General features: G+C 37.1%; 1 protein-coding gene across 1 annotated transcript in view; it reads right to left on the bottom strand.

Annotated features, from left to right (window-relative positions):
• The window catches only part of ASB3 (ankyrin repeat and SOCS box containing 3), a 143500-nt gene that overhangs the window by 43273 nt on the left and 78911 nt on the right, over positions 1 to 21316 (bottom strand). The window contains exons 3-4 of the mRNA XM_007954006.2: positions 1258 to 1370; positions 86 to 221 (exon numbers count right to left, since the gene is read on the bottom strand). Of these exons, the coding sequence (XP_007952197.2) occupies positions 86 to 221; positions 1258 to 1370 (249 nt within the window). The remainder of the gene's footprint in view (positions 1 to 85; positions 222 to 1257; positions 1371 to 21316) is intronic.

The following is a 21316-nucleotide window of genomic DNA, read 5'->3' as shown; positions in this document are numbered from 1 at the left end:
TCTGGTCAAGAATTATTCTTCCTAGGGAGATACAAAGTTAAAACTCATGATCTTAACAGTACAAAGGTTAATGGATTAATCTTACCAGATGCAATAAGTACAGTCAAGCTTTCCAGCTTGCCATACTGAGCAGCCACAAATAAAGGTGTGATTCCAAAGTCATCCTGGCTTTCCTTGTTTGCTCCTTTCTTAAGAAGCAATTTTATGATCTCAGCATTTTCCTAAAACACAGATGCATATTTTCATTAAGAGAAAACAAAGAAAGTAGAAGGTGAGTGTTGTAGTGTTGTTTCACTTTAAGGGGCTGGATTAAACCATCTGTGAGCAACAAAAGACTGTGGATTATGTTTTTACTCTATATAAATATAAAAACTGGTCAGCAAAGTCATAAGCTTTGAGGGGTTAGAGTAAAGCCTGTGATCATGTTAGTGAAGCAGACAGGTCTGTGATGAGGGAAATTCAGACAGAAACATCAAGCTCTGTATAGCTGAGGCGTTTAGGAAGCAAAAAAGGATTCAGGGTATTTGTACTGATGGTGCTTAAAAAAAAGTCATCCTGACAAACTGTTGAAAATTACTGAAACTGGCTGATGGGTACATGGGAGTTTTATATACTAATGTTCCTACTTTTGTGTATGTTTGAAAGTTTCCACAATAAAAAGTTGAAAAAGTTAAAAAAAAAAAAAAATAGAGGGTATCTTTTCTCTTATGGCTGTTTTTTTTCTCCACTCCCCCAGCCCCCTTTTATCTTTCTTACTAAAAATGCTTTAAAAAAAAGGTGTTGCATTGGATGGGAAGACAGTGGCCAAGCAATCAGATGATCCTATCGCTCTAGTTGGCCCATTAATCATAAACAGATGAAACACTGACCTCTACAAATTATAATCCTTATAAATCCTGCCACATTAGCTTGCTATAACCAAGGTACTAAAAAACTATCATGGTTTCTAAACATAATGTTATAAGTAAAATAAGCCATTGCACTTTATCAATTTATACCCTAAGTATTCTGATAGTTCCTTAACTATGCTATCAACATTTGAAAAATTTAGATAATCCCTGCGGCCCCAAACCCACTGTAGCCACTAGAGCAGCAGGTTTATTCAGAATCATCATTAGCATTTAGACTGCCTTTTCTGTACTGGACTACCATCATAAATCACAGGCAAGTAGGAAGCAAAAACTGTATAGATATGTCATTTTAAAAGGGTAAAACACACAATTTACATGGAAATGAAATAATAAATTCAAAGATTACCTGAAAAGAGGCCTGGTGCAAGGCGTTCCATCCACTCATACAATGGGGTCCATTAACATTTGCTCCGTGTTGAAGCAACAGCTTTAACACATCTATCTGTCCATTTTCAACAGCTGCAATACAGCAGACAAAAAAAATTATCAGCAGCAAAAAGCCATATTTGTAAGACTGGATACTTTGGTGATGTTCTTACTTTATTCACCTAGGAACTCACAATGCTGTAGTCAGTCCTATACTCACTCACTGCCGTCGAGTTGGATCCCACTCATAGTGACCCCTCGTTGGGTTTCCAAGGCAGTATCACTAAGGAAGTAGACTGCCTGGTCTTTCTTCCGAGGAGGGCTGGTGGGTTTGAACTGCCAGCCTTCTGGTTAGCAGTCAAATGTCTTAGGCACCGTGCCACCAGAGCTCAAAATATACAGTCCTTATGTTATGCAGTGCTAAACCATTTATCACAATTGTCTTAGCCCAAACCCATTACTAACATATATCTATTCTTTTCTGTGTACATACAAAGTTATTTCAATAGTATTTTAAAAGACACAGAGAAAATGGAAGCAAAAGCCAAACATTTATTCCCAGAAATGCAAGTTGGCATGAGGGGGAAAAGAGGGCAGTTCAGAAGAAATGGTACCGGTCTAGAGAAAGAGCCTCAAAAGGAATGAAAGGTCTGCATCATTATCATATGATCACAAATGGCAAGTGTCACTGACAATGTGAAAGAGCAACACTTTAAGTCCTGCATCTTAGATGCTTGTACCAACATAGACAGCAATCATTGTCAAAATGATGTTCTATCCATGAATGAAAATAAGGTAAAACCTTTCTGTTTATTTGAACTATAAGGAGACTCCAGACTAAAGAAAATTGGTAACAAAATAGATATTACTGATACATGGTGCAGAGAGTACTAGGTCCTGGGCCTGCCAACTTTGTTCTATCCTTTGGGACCCAAGGTTTCTGCCACAAACATGCTCTGCTAGATATTTCGTCAGGCCAAGGAGCACCTGAGCCTTGATTCCTCTCAATATTTTTACTGGAGCTGGAGGTAAAGGAGCAGCACTGTGTGTCTTATGTCTGGCATTATTTGTTTAATCCAGATATAAGTTGAGACAGAGAGAATTACTCAGAACCATGGAAGAAACTGGGTCTCAATGATCAAAACAAGTTCCACTCAGTGAATGTGGATTACAGCAAACTGAAGAAAGCAAGCCTTGACTTCTAAATGAAATGTTTTCATATAAAGCTACTTAGAACAAAGGTCTTTCAAAAGCTATCCACACAATTTCCCACTTAACCAGGACATATTTCTTTCCTAAAAGCATGAAATCATGTTGGTGTATTGTGTTGGGGTTTACACTGAACAATAAATCTCTGGAACTTGGAAAAAGAAAGAAATGCATATTACTTAACTACAGTAAATGAAATAAATGACTCCCAAGAGGTTGCTAAAGCAGACCTTCTGAAGTTCAAAGTTTATATCCAAAGCCCATGGATACCTAAGACTCATGTGCTCTTTCACAGTTTCACCACATTAATTTAACACTAGGACAAGGTATGTTTACTTCAATATTATGTACGTATAACATATTTATAAATCTTATCTGGTGAGGATGAAGATAGATACACTAGTATCTGGAGATCATGTTATTAAGTTGATAAAACAAGCAAGTTGGCTAAACTTTGCAGGATGTATCCACCCTAACACTTGGCTATGAAGGTGGCAGTAATGTTAGAAGAGTTTAACCACAGAGTTAATGAAGTGACAAAATGCCAGATTATAACTTAAAAAAAAAAAAAAAATTCTGTTATTGGCAAGTACATTCCAACTCATAGTGACCCCATGTGTTAGACAAGAACTGCTCCATAGGGTTCTCTTGGCTATGATCCTGACAGAACCAAATCATCAGGCCTTTCTTCTACAGTGCCACTAGGGGGTTCAAACCACCAAGCTCTGGGTTAGCATCTCAGTGCAAACTGTTTCTGTTATCCAGAGATCTTAGAATATAACTATATAATACTAAATAAGTACACACATGCACACACACACATACATACACCCTAAGCATTAGCAAATAAGGTATACTGTGAATGTTGTAGATGTGAAGCTACTACAATAACGTCTTTGAATTTTAAGTTTGGGGAAATAGCAGTATCTATAAAAAGTGAGAGCTGAGATGTATGTGTATAAGAAGTCTGACTTTGTGTGCTTGAGTGTAGAAAAGGGGGCTTGAAAAATAATTATTATTTTATTATTATTATTTTTATCCTGGAGAAGGATATCATGCTTGGCAAAACAGAGGATCAGTGAAAACGGGGAAGATCCTCCACAAGATGGACTGACACAGTGGCTGCAATGATGGGCGCAAGTACACCAAGGACTGTGAGGATGGCATAGGACTGGGCAGTGTTTCATTCTGTAGTGCACGGGGTCACTACAAGTTGGAGCTAACTCGATGGCACCGAACAACAACAACAACAGACAGGTATATAAAGGGCTACACTTGAAAAATGTAAACTATGAAACTTTGGGGAAGATAAAACTCTTGAAAGCATAAAACAAGAAATGGTAACTATACTCATTATTACTCAAGATAAGTAACATGCCATTGACAATCTATTAATTTTGTACATTGACTTTATGTCTAAATGTATTTCCCCCATAAGGACTCTGAAGTTCTTCAATCAAAAATTCTCCTACTGTAGGAGTTTTCAGAAATTTAATCCTTGTGGTTGAAATAGTACCACTGTAGTAGAAGTTTAACATATCTTATTTCTAAGTTAATACTCCAGGGCATTTTACCAGAGAAAGAACAACAGTTTTTCAAGGTATGTTATTTTTTCTGTAATCAATCTAAAGTCAATCTAATTTTCTATCATGGAGGTCATGATAGAAAAGGAAGAAAATCTGTTTCATATCTATCACTATCTGTGATGCTGCCAAAAATCATTCTATAGCCAAATACTGAATTGAAGATTATCAGGCTGTCAGTCATGATATATGAACAGAGTGAAGATAGTTTGTTTTTCCTGAGTTAGGCAGACCCTTACAAAAAGGAAAGTCAAAAAAATTTTGTTTTTATTGTAAAATACAGTATAAAAATTAGATTGAGAAAAAAAATTGTTTTAACCTTTAATATCATAATTACATTAAGATATCTGATTTGTGCATCTCTGCTGAAAACATATCCCAACAACAAAAAGGAAAAACCTAAACATGAGCAGATAAATAGTATTTTTACAACTCTTGTTAATTATTTCTAAATAAAGCAATTTAATGCTCAATAATAATTGAGAAGTAAGTGGTTTAGAAAAGTATATTTAGAGCTTAGATCTAGTATCAAAGCCTATACCTTGAAAGAGGTATATTAACATCTTTATCCTTATATAACAAGTAATCCAACTGGACAGAAGATGGACCATAACAGTTGTGGTATAGTAAATTACTTTGTGTGGCTTTTTTACCCATAAGTCTTTGTAAACGCCAAGGTGGGATTTTCTATGAGCAACTGAGGAGCTCTTGATTGCTGAAGTTATCCACCTGGAGTATTTCTGGTGGGAGTGGCACAAAACAATGTTCTGGGAGGTGCCCACTTTCTCTCAGGTGCTTAGAGTTCTGATGCTATGAATGGCTAGTTTGACCACCCTGCCGGGCTCAAAAGGAGACCTCCTGGAAGCAGAACTCTCTCTGACTGCTGGTCGCGGAAGACGTGCTACTGAAAGAGACACGGGCTCCTGAGACACGCGTTGCTGGGAAAGAGACTCAAGAGACATGCATTGCTGAGTGAGACACTGAGGGACCAGCCCTGCTGGGAAAGAGACTGTGAGAGACTGTTGGCTGAGGGGCAGTGGGCTGGGAGAGAGACTGAGCGTTCTTCCTGAACTTGAGTTGTAGCCTGGTGCTTCCCTAATAAACCCTGTAATCTGTGAGCTCTGTGTGGCTACTGCAGCAAATTATCGAACCCAGGAGAGGTGGTGGGTGCTTTGGGAGAAACGGTTGGTGAAAGGGCTGGAGGGAGGCAGCATATCTGGCCTGGCAGGAATAGACCTTGAGTTACTGCTGGTAATCCTGTCTTCCTCTTGTAGGGTTAGAGGAGGTCAGAACATGTGGCCTCCTTGTCGTTTTTGCAACAGTACTGAGCTGTTGCTTCCAAAAGGCAGTCATTATTTTCTACCATCATACATTCTCAGTCCTGCTGAGAAAACCAAGCATAACAGCATGTTTAGAAACTATCCAACATCTAAAACAGTCTTTACAATTACCTTCCAGGAACAGAGAGTCTACTAGTTAAGCATCTATACATATCCAATGTTTCTGTATCTGTGGGGATGGTGAGGAAACAGGTGAGTAGGAAAGGATGAAGAAAGATACTGAAGTATCAAAAGAATGTTTCTACATTGAGAGCTATCTAGATGGGGGTGGGAGGTAACTGTATCAGTGACAATAACCCTATCCAATTGAAATGGTAAAGTTAGGTTAACTTGGTAGGAATGGGCTACACAATGATATCTGACATTGTATTCTGCATAGAACTTTGATTTACTTTTCTCTTCCTATCCCATGAAAGTAGGTAGCCTTCCTTTTTTTTTTCATCTACCTCCTAACCTTTGACAACCATACCATGCCTACCTCTGTGACTGCTTCTTATTTTGTCTCCTCCTCAATTTTTCTCATCACCTCTTCTCCATTGGGCTCTCCTGCTCAATCTGCAAACTGATTTAGGTTTTCCTTTCTCTAAAAACAAACAAAAATAACAATCTTCCATGACTCCTCCTATCAACATGTTATTTTTCTCTTTCCTCTTTTTTTGTTTACCACTTGTTCTTAAGTCTACATTCAATGGCTTTCTGTCCTAAGGAACTGCTATGAGTTAAAATCAACTTGATGGCAGTAGGTTTTGGTGCTCCAACCTCCTACTCAGTTCCTGCTGTATGTTACATTAAGTTACCCATATTTCTCTGATCAGTATTTCTGCTCACGTTCAATGCTGCTGTTCTAGTGTGATCATATCACTTTCTCTTAACTCATTCTCTCTCCCTGCTTCACTTCTCTCTCCTGCTAATCAACAACGTAATAATTAAGATTCTGTTCTCATTTTTTATTCCTTTCTTTCACACGTTCTCCATCAGTGATTTTGCCCAGTCCTGAAACTTCGATTTTTACTTCTACATGAATGATTCTTCCTCACCTAATCTTCCCCTCACGTTCCAGAAGTAAGTCCCAATTGATAATCTCACTTTATCTTCAGGTTGATGATTCTTCTACCACCTCCTATGTGCTGTTGTGCCCCTCCAGTGAATTTGTTATTGTACTTTTTAGCTCTAGTATTTCTGATTGGTTCTTTGTAAAATTTTCTATCACTTCATTGAAATTTTCATTTTGCTCTTCACCATTTTCCTGATTTTCTTTAGTTATGTGTCTGAGTTTTCATTTACCTCATTGAGCACATTTAATACTATTGTTTTAAAGTCTTTGCCTAATAAGTCTATTATCTTTCCTTCTTCAGAGGCAATTTCTGTCATTTTATTTTGTTCTTTTTCATGAGCTATAACTTTCTGTTTCTTTGTATGCCTTATAATTTTTTGTGGAAACTAGGACATTTGATTATTATAATATGGAAATCAGATTTTTCTTCCCCAATGTTTAACCCTCCTCCTCCTTCTTCTTAAAAACCATTGAGAAGGCTGTAGTCATCCCCTTCAATAGGAGGCTTCCTCTCTGGAAGTGCAGACCATCACTGCATTAATACCAACTTTTTAATTGAGAGTCCCAACTCTCTACTCATGAAACCAGGCTTCCTATCTGGGAGCATTGGCTGTTGCTACTTCAGCACCAGGATTCTTTCATGCAAGCAATGGCCACTGCTGCTTCAACTCGACTCCACTCCTAGGAGATCTGGCTATTGCCACTTCAACCTCTGACTACCCATTTGGGAGTGCAAGCTGTCACCAATGAAGCCCAGACTGGCTGCTTAGAAGCATCATCTGTAGCCACTTCAACACCAGGATTCTCACCTGGAAGAGTAAGCTGTTGTTATTTCAATACCAAGACCTCTCCAGCAAGTGCTGGCTTTCAACACTTCAACATCAGCCTGGGAACACTGGCTACTACAGCTGCCCCAAGATGACTGAGCTGAACTGGGGTGGTGATGGAGCATGAATAGATGGAAAACCAATGCTTTCCTACTATTTGTATCTCACCTTTTCTTGACTCAGTGTTTGCTTAGATGCTGAAACTCCGACTGGTTTCAAAAGTTCTGAGACCCCTGATTCTACCAATTTACACTTTCTTCCCCTGGTTTTGTTGTGGAGGAACATGCAGCAGCTTATGCCACCATTTTACCCCACCTCTCCCTTAAGTCTCTTTTTAACAGTGTTTCATTCATTCCACTTTGAGAAGTATTTGTTAACACATTGGTATACTGATTCTAAAAGAAAATGTCTCTGTGAGTGGCCAAAGGTCTTTTAAACAACTACCAGGTTTGGTAATGCTGTTCTAAAAGGATGTGGTATATATTTGCAAGCAGTAAATCACTTTTCCTTTGTTCCTCAAATGTCATGTAGGATACAAATATTACTGATGCTCATTTGTGCATGTTACTTAGAGATTATGACTGGAAGCTATTATGATTGATGCTGCTGCTACTGATACAGATACAGAGATTAAGGGGAATTTACAGTTCCACGTTGCTAAAATATCTGGTTTTAGTCGTTGTTGTTAGGCATCACTAAGTCGATTTTGACTCATGGCAATGACTATATTTGTAAGATGTACTCTATTGAATATTTTGAAGAAAACAAAAGAGGAGAAAGATGGGGTGCAAGAGGAGAATGATGGGGTGCAAGAGGAGAAGAATGAGAAAGAAATTATTTCATGGGTGCTAAGGAATGGTCTAGTCATTAGCACCTATCAAATAATTTCTTCTTCATCCTTCTCCTCCTGTTCCCCATCCGTCTCCATGTTTTCTTCTTCAAAATATTTGATAGGGTAGGCTTCTGTATATAGTCATCTTAGTATCATGTGGAAATTTGTTTTGATAGTTCACTAAGTTCTAGGGTTACAAACTACCCTAAGTTTCAGGGTTATGAACGTCTTACTTACACGAAACTTGTACTTGCCCTTTAATGTTATGTAAATTTGTCCTTACTTTGAAATGATTGAACCTCTACTTGCAACAAATTCTTCATCACATTCACCTTCACTTGCTGTACATGCAGGTTTTAAATCATTGAAAAGGCTTTAAGCTTTTTCTTGCACTAAAACCAAAATAACACAAACCCAGTGCCATCGAGTCAATTCTGACTTATAGTGACCCCCATAGGCTTCCAAAGCTATAAATATTTACAGAAACAGACTGCCTCATCTTTCTCCCATGGAGTGGCTGGTTGTTTTGAACCATCAACCTTTTGGTCAGCAGCGGAATGCCTTAACCACAGTGCCACCAGATGTCTGTAAGAATTCCTATGCACTTGTTCTGACTTACTTACAAATAAAGACAAAAAAAAAAAAACTTAGGGACAGACCTTGTTCATAACCTGAGGACTGCTTGTATTTGCAAATCACTCTCTTCTCAGAATCACTTGAATTATGGTAATACTTCTCAAAACAAAAAAAAACCCTCCAAACTCACTGTCATTAAATTGATTCTGACTCATAGCAACACCCACTGGGTTTCCAAAGCTACAAATCTTCATGGAAACAGAATGCTTCATCTTTCCTCCATGGAGCAACTAGTGGATTTGAACCACCAAGCTTTTAGTTAGTAGCCAAATGCTTTAACCACACTACCAGAGCTCCTGGAAATGTTTCTAGGTTTAAGAAAGTTGGTATTACCACAATGTGGAATAAAAGAAATTTTAATTCAGTGCCTACACCACATATAAATGTGCAGGTTTGATAGATAATCAAGTTTAATAATAATATCTCCTCAACTAACTATAAACAATTCTCTAGCCTTACCATAATAATTAGGTTGCTGAAGTATTTTGCCATAAAACATGCTATTAGGTTTCTAGGATATTCAGTTATGATTGACATTGACTGTAAACACATACACTTAAAGCTGCAAATTCCAAAGTCAGGTGAATGGAAATGAATTTCAATAAAGCATATGCTGGAATTGGACTGTGGAAAAGTATGGAAAGTCTGTGAACACTGATTAGTGTAAGGGGATCTTGACTGGATTGGGAGGAAGGCACTGTGGTGGTTGGTGACTGTTGAGAGCAAGTCAATGACTTCAGACCACCCCAACATGGACAGACAGAATGTACGTAGTCTGTTATCTTAGAATTTATAGCACAGAGCCTGTCAAAATTTGTCATCATCACTAACTGCAACTCGCTTAACGAATCATGAGAGAATTAACAAATGATACTATTAAGAGAGTCCAAGAAATGTCCTCAGGGACTGTGAAAACTTGGACAGGAAAGGAAAATGGAAAGACAGGAAAGCACATAAAGATTCTGTATTAATGCTTTCTATTTACCTATAGGCTCATCTGTGTTTTTAGAAAAGAGATGAAAATCTGTCAAGTGAATGGCTGATTATAGAGATAGTGACCATGGAAAAATAAAGGTATATGATTTTCTTTCTTTCTTTCTGAGGATGAGAAAGAGTGTATTTGACCAATATGGCAATGAGAGGAGGAAAAATAAAAATCTCCTTTTAAACCAATAAAATCAGTCACACATAACTATCACTGGAGGAAGTGAATTGAGCAATAAACTGGGGAAACCTAACAGGCCGGACTCTTACTTTCAGAGGGGGACCTGAACACATGTTGCTTATAAAGCTGGATGACAGCTAAAGTTGAGTGAATTGTTGGACAAAGGGGCTGATTCTGCAAGGGTATAGGCTGCCCTTGAGCACAGGGGCTGAAGGTAACAAATATGAAATTTAGTCAAAGAGAATTGTATCTAATTTTGAGAGACTATAATTATGGCATAACTCTTTAAAATTGAGTAACTAACCCTCTAAGTGTCCTATATGTAGAGTTTATAAGGAAAAGAAGGTTGGGTGATCTACTTCTGTAGTGATACCACCTTGGAAACCCAAGGAGGGATCACTATGAGTCAGGTCTGACTTGACAGCAATGAGTTAGTATCTCAAAAATTCAACTGGTGGTGGTGGTGGTGGATCTTTATGATAAAGTTATTAATCTAAGAAATGTGAAATACTGCTATGTTGTTTTAATATTTTTCTTTTTTTACCTTATACTTTTTTTATATAAATTATCTGCTATATCATTTGTTTACTTATCTACTATATTCTTCATATTTTATTAATTTTTATGAGTCCTTTATATTACTAAACTCATTGTTCTATTTGATGCAAATATTTTTCCTTGAGCACTTGTTTCTTTTGCATTGTTTTTAACTGTTCCACAGTATAAATTTTTAGGGGGGATGGGGGTGTCAAATCCTTTTATTATTTACCTTATGATTGTATCTATTGCTTTAAGGTTTAGAAAATTACCTTATGAAAATGTGATAAATGTTCAATTTCTTTAAATTGATTTCCCTGCTCTCTTGAATGTTTCCTTATAGATAACTATATGGTGAAAATTTTTAATAAAAATTCATTTTTACTTTAAAACTGTAAATTGCTTAATCTAGCATCTTTTACTAGTTCCTTTTCCCCATTATCTATCATTCATATTTTAATTAATCTTAATGAGTCAAAGGTGCTGAAAACAACTTGTGTGTGGAGTAAGCAAGATTGTGCAATCTACTGTCGCAGAGATACCCCCTCAGAAACCCAAGGAGGAGTCGCTAGGAGTCGAATCAACTTGATGGCAGTGAGTTTGTTTGGAATAAGCAAGAAAGGTATTTTGAAAAAGGAACTGTGAGAAGAGAAATGTAAACTAAGGAAAAGACTTTTATACATGAAGGAGTTGATGGATTTGAAAATTCTCAGCCTTTCCTAACAGCAAACAAAGCAAAATTTAAGAAGTAACTCCCAAGCAAACATCAAATCTAGGGCGCTTCTAGGAAATTATCATAGTCTAAAAGTGAAGGTATGACTGTAACCTATTAAGGTGAAATCTCAGAAAGATCAAAGGTGGTGCCTCAGAGTACTATTTAGGCAGACAAAAAGGTCTTCTAAATATTTTAATAGTGTGACACACAGATATATTCAATCAAACAAGAAACTTAAGGGAATTGTCCCCCTCAGCAAAAGCAATGAAGAGTAAGCATCAAATCAAAGAGATTGATTGGTGTGGTTTTTGTCTGTTGATATGAACTCTAAGAAGATTCACAGAAATCCCCCAGTTTTTAAAAAAGAATTATATTGACAGAAAGCTTTTAGTTTGGACCAAGAGAGAGTGCAAAAGGAAAAGAGGCCATTAGACTCACAAAAATATACTGTCAGGGTGAGGAAAATATTCATCAGGAAACAACTGCTGCCTTTTATGAATAAGGAAATATGACTCTGAGGGCAGAACCAGTATCTCAGAGGACAGAGCCAAGAACCAAGGAGAAAACGTTATGGTAGGAGTAGCACTGAGTCCTAACCAAGGAGCTTCCAACATTTGACTGGCTGAATTTCAATTATGCTATGGACTAGTGACTCCTGTGTACTTTCTTTTTCTCATTTTGAATGGTAGTGTCTAAAGAAGGAGTCTTACTAGAGCAATGGTTAAGCACTCTGCTATTAACTCAAAGGTTGGTGGCTCAAACACACCAGTTGCTTGGCAAGAGAAAAGATCAGGCAATCTGTTCCTGTAAAGATTTGTTGTTTGTTGTGTTTGTCAATTACAACTCATAGTGACCCTATATAGCCTAGGAAACCATATGGGACACTTCTACTGTGATTTAGGGCTGCTTTGAATTAGAATCTACTCAATGGCACAGAACAATTGTATATAAATCAGTTATCCTGTGTCAGTCTCATTATAAATTGGCTGTGTAGGGGGCAGATAGGAGCTCTGGTAGCATAGTGCCTAAGGCACTTGACTGCTAACCTAAAGGCTGGAGGTTTAATTCCACCAGCCACTCCTGGGAAGGAAGGTTGGGCAATCTACTTCCATAGTGATACTGCCTCGGAAACCGAAGGAGGGGTCGCTATGAGTCGGGTCAGACTCTATGGCAAATAACAACAACTACTACAGCGGGCAGATACCTTGTCTTTGTAGTTCACAGGTATAAAAATTGAGAGGAACCGTATTCAAGGATCTGTGCTTAATAAATTACATCCAAGGACCCTCATCTGCACCTGAACCTGGTTTAGATGATGAGATTCTGAAATGTTATGAGATTTTGGGGAATCTTAGAAGTTTTTATTTAGACTATTCTAGCTCTGGTGGCACAGTGCCTAAGGCATGTGACTGCTAACCAGAGGGTTGGCAGTTCAAACCCACCAGCCACTCCGTGGAAGGAGACTGTGCAATCTACTTCCATAAAGATTTACCACCTCAGAAACTAATATGGGTTAGAATCAACTTGATGGCAGTGAGTTTGGTTTGGTTTGGTTTTAGTGTGTATATAATGGTACCTCATTGTGGTTTTAATTTGAATTTCCCTGGTGAATAGTGATGTAGAGCAATTTTTCATGTTCTTATTATCCATATCATATTTTATAAAGTATCTGTTCAAGTCTTCTACCCATTAAAAAAATGTTATTGTCTTACTGAGTATGTGTTAAGAATATTTTCTCACACTTTGTGGCTTGCTTATTTATCTCCCTGATGGTAATTAGAGTTTTTAATTTTGATAAACACTAGTTTATTATTTTTTCCTTTTCATATTTATAAGTCCAGTGCCCTCTCTAATAAGCAAGTTTTGCCTACCTCAAGATCACAATATTCTACTTGTTTCTAGAAGTTTTATTGTATTAGTTTTTAAGTTTAGGCATATGAATACCTTTTATTTTTTTGTCTATGGCTAAAGTAAAGGCTGAAGTATCCTCCCTTTCCAATGTGGATAGCCATTTTGTTTCTGAAATATCCGTTGAAAGAATATTCCTTTTCTCCTTAAATAAATTTGATGCCTTTGATTTAAATCATTTGACCATATGCATGTCATTCAATTCAACTGATATAAATTTGACTATCAATACTTGACTACTAACCAGAAGGCTGGCGGTTCAAACCCACCAGCCACTCCTCGGAAGGAAGGTTGGGCAATCCTACTTCTGTAGTGATACTGCCTCAGAAACCCAAGGAGGGGTCGCTATGAGTCGGGGCCGACTCGACGGCACATAACAACAACAACAACATCAATACTATATTGTCTGGATTGCTGTAGCTTTATAGTAAGTCTCAAAGTCAGGGAAGGTTAAGACCTCCAAATTTTCTTTTTCAATATTGCTTTGGCTATTTTTGCATCTTTGCTTTCCAAATAAATTTTAAAATCATCTTTCCAGTTTTAGAAAACAACTGTACGGATTACAATTGGGACTGCATTAAAACTACAGATCAATTTGTGAGAACTGCTTTCCTAACAATATTGGGCCTTCCATACACAAACACAGTGTATCTCAGTATTTAGTTCTTTTTAAATTTCTCTCAGGAGTATTTTATAGTGTTCAATGCAGAGATCCTTTTTTTGGAAAATTTATCCTAAATATTTGATGTTTTACATACTTTTATAAAAAGTATTTTTAAGCATTTAATTTTCTAATTGCTTCTTGCTAAGCTGTACAAATGCAAGTAATTCTTTTTTAATTGTATTTTTACTCTATGATATTGTTAAATTGTCTTTTCATTTCCAACAGTTCCTTGAAAAATTCTTTGGATTTTTTTAACATAAGTAATAATGTCATGTAGGAGGGAAGACAGTTTATTTTCATTTAAAATCTACATGCCTTTTTATTTCTTTATTTTGTTTTATTGTGATGGCAAGGATCTCCAGTATAGTACAGTGTTGAGCAGAAATAGAGTGGACATTCTTGCCTAATTCCTGATCTTGGGGACAAAGCTTACAATATTTTTCAGGTAAGTTTTGGTATTAACTGTAGGTTTTACTTATATGGTATTTATCAGGTTAAGGAAGTATCCCTCTATTTCAAATTTGCCAAGATTCTTACTAATAATGTATTTTGTCAGATCCTTTTATTTATTAAAATGATAATATAATTGTTCTACTTATATTTTGATATGGTAAGAAACTGATTTTTTAAATGTTAAACCTACTTTGTATTCCTCGGGTAAATCCTACCTAATCATGTTGTACTTATTACTTTTTATATATTGTTGGAAAAAATAGCAATATGTAAGTAGCAATAAATACAACATCATTATGTTGAGCTTATCAGAAGAATGCAAAGTTTTATTGACTATACAAATGCATTTGACTGCGTGGATTACAACAAATTATGGATAACATTGAGAAGAATGGGAATTCTAGAACAGTTCAAGAGGAACTTCTACATAAACCAAGAAGCTCTCATTCAAACAGAATAAGGGAATACTGTATGGTTTAAAATCAGAAAAGATGTGCATCAGGGTTGCATTCTTTCACCATACTTATTCAATCTGTATGATGAGCAAATAATCTGGGAAGCTGGACTATATGAAGAAGGATGAGGTATCAGAATTGGACGAAGACTGATTAACAACTTGTGACATAGCAGATGAAACAACTATGCTTGCTGAAAGTGAAGACTTGAAGTACTTATTGATGAACATCAAAGACTTCAATCTTCAATATAGATTATATCTCAACATAAAGAAAACAAAAATCCTCACAACTGGACCAATAAGCAACATCACAATAAATGGAAAAAACACTAAAGTTGTCAAGGATTTCATTTTACTTGGTTCCACAATCAACACCCATGGAAGCACGTGTCAAGAAATCAGACATATATTGCACTGGCCAAATGTGTGGCAAAATACCTCTTTAAAGTGTTAAGGATGTCATTTTGAAGACTATGGTGTGCCTAACTCAGACTATGGTATTTTCAATCACCTCACATTCATGTGAAAGCTGGACAATGAAAAAAGAAGACTGAAGAAGAACTAATGTTTTTGAATTGTGGTGTTGGTGAAGAATTCAGAAAATATCATGGATTGCCAGAAGAACAAACAAATCTGTCCTGGAAGAAGTACAGTTGGAATGCTCCTTAGAAGCAAGAACGGTCAGACTTCATCTCACTTACTTTGACCATGTTGTCAGAACGGACCAGTCCCTGCAAAAGGGTATTATGCTTGGTAGAGAGTCAGTGCAAAAGGGCTGAAGGAAGAGCCTCAACAAGATGGGCTGACACAGTGGCTGCAACAATGGGCTCAAGCACAGCAGGGATTGTGAGGACGGCGCAGGACTGGGCAGTGTTTCCTTCTGTTGGACACAGGGTGGCTATGAGTCAGAGCCAACTTGATGGCAACTAACAACAAAAAAAATGTATTGCTGAATTATTTGCTAATATTTTGTTACAGATTTTTGCATCTATGTCTATCACTTATTACAGATTTGTAATTTAATTTTCTGGTAACACTTTTGTCTAGTTTGGGTATCAGAATTATAATAGCCTCAGGAAGTGAATTGAGAAAATTGTCTCATTTTTGTTTTTCCAAAAGAGTCTTTATAAGATTGGTATTATTTGTTCTTTAAGGTTCACCAGTGAAACCGCTGGGGTCAGGAGTGTCCTTTGTGGGGAGCTCTTTGATTATGAATTCAATTTCTTTAATGGATATATATTTTACTTAGATTTTCTTTCTTCTTGAATTTATGTCTTTCAAGGAATTTATCCATTTCATCTAAGTTGTCAAATACACTGGCATAAAGTTTTTCATAATACTACCTCATTACTTTTTAATGTCTATAGACTCTGTAATATCTCCTCTTTCATTCTTGATATTGGTAATTTGTGTTTTCTCTTCTCCTTGATCAGTCTTGTTAAGAATTTATCAATTTTACTAATTTTTTTCAAACACTTACTTCTGGGTTTTATTCTTTGTTTTCTGTTTTTATTGATTTTCATTCTTATTTTTATTATTTTCTTTCTTCTATTTATTTTCTGAAATAAAAAACCCACTGCTATCAAGTCAATTCTAACTCATAGCAGTTCAGAGTAGAAGTGCTCCACACAGTTTCCAAAGCTATAAATATTTACAGAAGCAGACTGACACATCTTTCTCTCATGGAGCAGCTGACAGGTTCAAAGTTCCAATCTTTTGGTTAGCAGCCAAGTGCTTTAACTGCTGTGACACCAGGTCTCCTTCTACTTAACTTTAGGAATAATATTTTTCTTTTCTTTTTTTTAATGTGTCTACCCTAGTCTACTTACTGGTTTAGCCTTCCTTCCCCACTCACCTCTGGTAACCATCAAATTTATTTTTATTTTTTTATTTCTCAAAGTTGAAATCAAAGTCATTGATTTCCATTGTCAGTATGTGAACATGTCCAAAGTCTTAGTATGAATTACATAGTTTTCTATTAGCCTAGTTAATTTTATTTTAACAAATAATCAGGTAGCTATTTAATAACTTATTTATTATAAATAGAAATCCATTTAATGGTGTGTTTAAAATTTCTAAATCTTAAATCTCTGCCAACATTTTGTTATTTAGGTTCATATAGTCTGTACAGAACAGAATGATTTTTAAAATGTACAACTTACTAAAGATTTTATGACACTAGAGAAAAACTACTTTTCTTCACTTTGATTCTTCAACTCCCTTGAAGAGGAAAAGCAAAAATCAAAGAGGTAATTTTAATAATGCTGCTTTATTTCTTTTAATAGAGATATAATTCACATGCTAAAAAATCCACCTTTTTAAAGTAGACGATTCAGTAGTTTTCACTCTATGCACAAAGCTATCTAATTCCAGAATGTTTTTATCCCTCAAAAAAGAAATTCTGTACCCACTCACTGTGACTCTCCTTCCCTTCGCCCTAGCCCCTGACAACTACTGATCTACTTTCTATCTTTACAGATTTGTCTAGTCTAGACATTTCATATAAATAGAATCGCATGGCCTTTTGTGCCTGGCTTCCTTAGCATTATGTTTTCACGGTTCATCCATGTTGTAGTAATATCAGTATGTCATTCATTTTTATGGCTGAATGAAATTCTATTGTATGGACATACGACATCTTGCTCTTCCGTTCATCAGCTGAAAGACGTGACTTGTTTCTACTTTTTGAATATCATGAGTAATGCTGCCATGAACACATATAAGTTTTTTTATAGATATATGTTTTCTAGTCTCTTGAGTGGAAATTCCTAGGAGTGGAACTGGTGAGTCATATAATACTCTATGTTTAACTTTTTCGGGAACTAGCACAGTTTCCCACAGTAGTTGCAGCATTTTATATTTCCAATGCAATGTATGAGGATTCTAATTTCTCTATGATTTTGGAATGTTTGTTATCCATATTTTTTATTACAGCCATTCTGATGGGTGTAAAGTGGTTTGTCATTGTGGTTTTCATTTGCATTTCTCTAATGACTAATAAAAACATGTTGCTATCAAGTCAGCTCTGACTTACAGCAACATTTTAAGACAGACTAGGAGCTCTGGTAGCATAGTGCCTAAGGCACTTGACTGCTAACCAGAAGGCTGGCGGTTCAAACCCACCAGCCACTCCTCGGAAGGAAGGTTGGGCAATCCTACCTCCGTAGTGATACTGCCTCGGAAACCCAAGGAGGGGTCGCTATGAGTTGGGGCCGACTCGACGGCACATAACAACAACAACAACAGAACTGCCCATAGGGTTCCCAAAGCAATAAATCTTTATGTAAGTAGACTGTCACAATGTTCTCCCACAGAGTGAATGTTGTGTGGCTGTTGGGTTTGAACTACCAACCTTTGGATTAGCAGCCAAGCACTTAACCACTGCACCATCAGAGAATGACATCGTGCTTGATAAAGCTGAGGGTCAGCAAAAAAGAGGAAGCCCCTTAATGAGTAGACTGACATGGTGGCTGCAACATGGGCTCAAACACAGCAATGATTATAAGGATGGTGCAGGACTAGGCAGTGTTTCATTCTGTTGTACACAGGACCACTATGAGTCAGAACTGACTGGATGGTACCTAACAATGACGGTGACTAATGGTGTTGCACATCTTTTCATATGCATATAAGCCACTGCTTAAATTTTGACTGTAAGAATAAAATACTCATTATTTCAATATATCCTTTAATTTGTAAGTTCCAAATAAGGCTTCCTCTAGATTTTATTATTACTTCACTTTGAATCATATCCATGTTTATCATTCATGTATGATAGTAAATATCTTATTCAAGTTGATAATCCTGTTTTATAACTTTAACCTCAAGTGTTTTATCCACTTCTGCACGTACTTGTTCTTTTAGAGTCTTTGATACTGTGCATATGCTTTCTTTAAGTGATCAATCAGTACAAAGCCTCTGCTGTTCTTTTTTCTGCCCTTTCATCTAATTTTTATCAAGTGACTCATGTGTATCAGGTACTTTGCAAAGTGCTTAGGATATATAGCAATGAGTGAGTCTTGTAATCTGGTGGGGAATTTATAATCAACAAGAAAATTGTGAATTTTAATCTACTATAAGTAATACAAAGGAGCCCTGATGGTGTGGTATATAAGGCATTTGGCTGCTAACCAGGTCAGCGGTTCAAACCCACCAGCCGCTCTACAGAAGGAAGATGGGGTGATCTACTTCCATAAAGATTTATAGCCTTGGAAACCCAGTGGGAGTTGCTATGAGTCAGAATCGACTCAATGGCATTGAGTTTAGTTTTTTTGGCTTTATAAGTAATACAAAGGAGCTCTGGTGGTGCAGTGCCTAATGCATTTGACTACTAACCAGAAGCCTGGTGGTTCAATCCCAACAACTGCTCTGTAGAAGAAAGATGGGGCAATCCACTTCTGTAAGGATTTACAGCCTTGGAAAGGCAATGGAAGTCGCTTTGAGTTGGAATCGACTTGATGGCAGTGAGTATGGTTTTTTGATAAGTAATTAAACCGCTCTAGTGGCGCAGTACCTAAGGCATCTGACTGCTAACAAGAAGGCTGGCAATTCAAACCCACCAGCTGTTCTGCAGAAGGAAGATGAGGCAATCTACTTTCATAACAATTCACCATCTTGGAAACCCAATGAGGGTCGCTATGAGTTGGAATTGATTCAGTGGCGGTGGGTTTGGTTTTGGTATAAGTAATACAAAGGAAAGGAGCATTATGATGTGATAGAAAATAGTGGAGGAGGTCCTATTTTAATGGGCTAGTCAAAAAAGCTTGTCTGAGTTGTGGCATTCTGAACCACTGAGATAAAGCTAAGGAAGGCAAGTGTGACTAGAACACAATGAGCAAGGGGGAGAGGCATATAAAATGACGCTGAGCAGAGCTGTTTCCCTCAGAGTAGCTCCAGCTAAAATTCATTTGTATCGTTACAAACTTGAAATAAAATTCTAATTCCTTACAAGTCTACAAAATTTAGCTCCTTCCTACCTCTCTGGCCTTATTTCCTCTCCCTAATTTTATACTTCAACCACATTGGCCAGCTTGCTTTTCCTCAAACATATCCAGCTCCTTCCCACCTCACTGCCTAAAAAAAGATGCCTACAGTACAAACAACAAATATGAACCCCTTTGTAAATACAATACTGAGTTGTCAATGAAAGCAAACATGGGTATAGGGACGGATAGATGGGTGAACAAGCTAAACAATTATGTATGTCTAAATGGAGAGTGTATCCAAGATCATATACAGGGTTGGCAGACAATGGGCCTCTCGAAGAGTATGAAGGGATGGACAGTGGGAGGAGGTAACTATGGGGAGGAAGTGGGAGGGGAGCTGCTGCATTGTAAATTTTGGTCAATGACATGAGACAAAGTATATGTGAACTGCTGTATGAAAAGTGAATTTACTCTGTAAATCTTCACCCAAATCCTAAAAAAAAAAGATGCCTACAATGACAGTAATAACAATAATCTGTAAGTGTATACATAGAAACACGCTCAAGCTGCACAGGAATGGGAAGGCAAATGGGACTACACCCACAAATATACACAGGTTTGACAGAGGATATTTCTACATACGTATTAATATGTGCTGCAAATATATCCATGAATATACTAGAGCATACAAGGGACAAAGTTATGAAACTTCTTAGCCATAAATGAACACCTTGAGGGAATGAATCATTAGACATGGGGGCTCAAGACTATAGTCTCAGGAGACATTAGGGTCAATTGATAAAACATAGTACGCAAAGACAACATTCTATATCGTACTTTGGTGAGTAGTGACTAGCATCTTAAAAGCTTGTGAGCAGCCATTTAAGGTGGAACTATTGGTCTCTCCTTGTCTGAAGCAAAGAAAAAGGAATAAAATCAAAGATACGAGGAAATAATTAGTCCAAAGGACTAATGGACCACATGGACCCCAGCCTCCATGACTCTGAGATCAGAAGAACTAGATGATGTATGGCTACCAGTGTTGACTGCTCTGAAAATAATCGTAGTAGATGTCCCTGATACGGTAGGAGAAAAATGTGGAACAAAATTCAAAACAATAAAAAAGACCAGGATTACTCGTATGATAAGAGACTGGTGGAACCCCCAAGACTATGGCCTTTAGACACACTTCAGGCGTGGAACTGAACTAACCTACGGGACTCAACTTTCAGGAAATGATAGACAAGCTTATGCATTATAAGGTAAGACAGTAATGCCAGGGAGAATACGCTCATTAAAACAGTCAACCATATGAGATCAAAAGGGCAGTATTTACCCAGGGATAAAGCTAGGAAGATGGGAAGGGACAGAAGAAGGATGAATGAAGATGGTAGACACAGGGTGGAAGTGGGAAGAGTGCTGTTTCATTGTGGGGATTGCAATGAAGGTCACAAAACAAAATGTGTATGAATTGCTAAATGGAAAATGAATATGCCCTGTAAACTTTCACCCAAATCATAATTAAAAAAAAAAAAAAAAAGATTACAAGCAGTCCCTTGGGTTTCAAATGAGATCTATTCCTAACTGTGTCTGTAGGTCACTTGGAAGAGGGACGTGATTTTTATTTAGCCTTACTTTGGTGTAGGGAGCTCAGGTGGTGTAGTGTCTGAGGCATCTGACTACTAACCAGAAGACTGGTGGCTCAAACTCACCAACCACTCCTCAGAAGGAAGA

The sequence above is a fragment of the Orycteropus afer genome, unplaced genomic scaffold (assembly GCF_000298275.1).
Source record: "Orycteropus afer afer isolate SDZICR_OR568_19922 unplaced genomic scaffold, OryAfe1.0 scaffold00424, whole genome shotgun sequence".
NCBI classification, from domain to species: domain Eukaryota; kingdom Metazoa; phylum Chordata; class Mammalia; order Tubulidentata; family Orycteropodidae; genus Orycteropus; species Orycteropus afer.
This window is presented reverse-complemented; position numbering and strand designations above follow the sequence as displayed.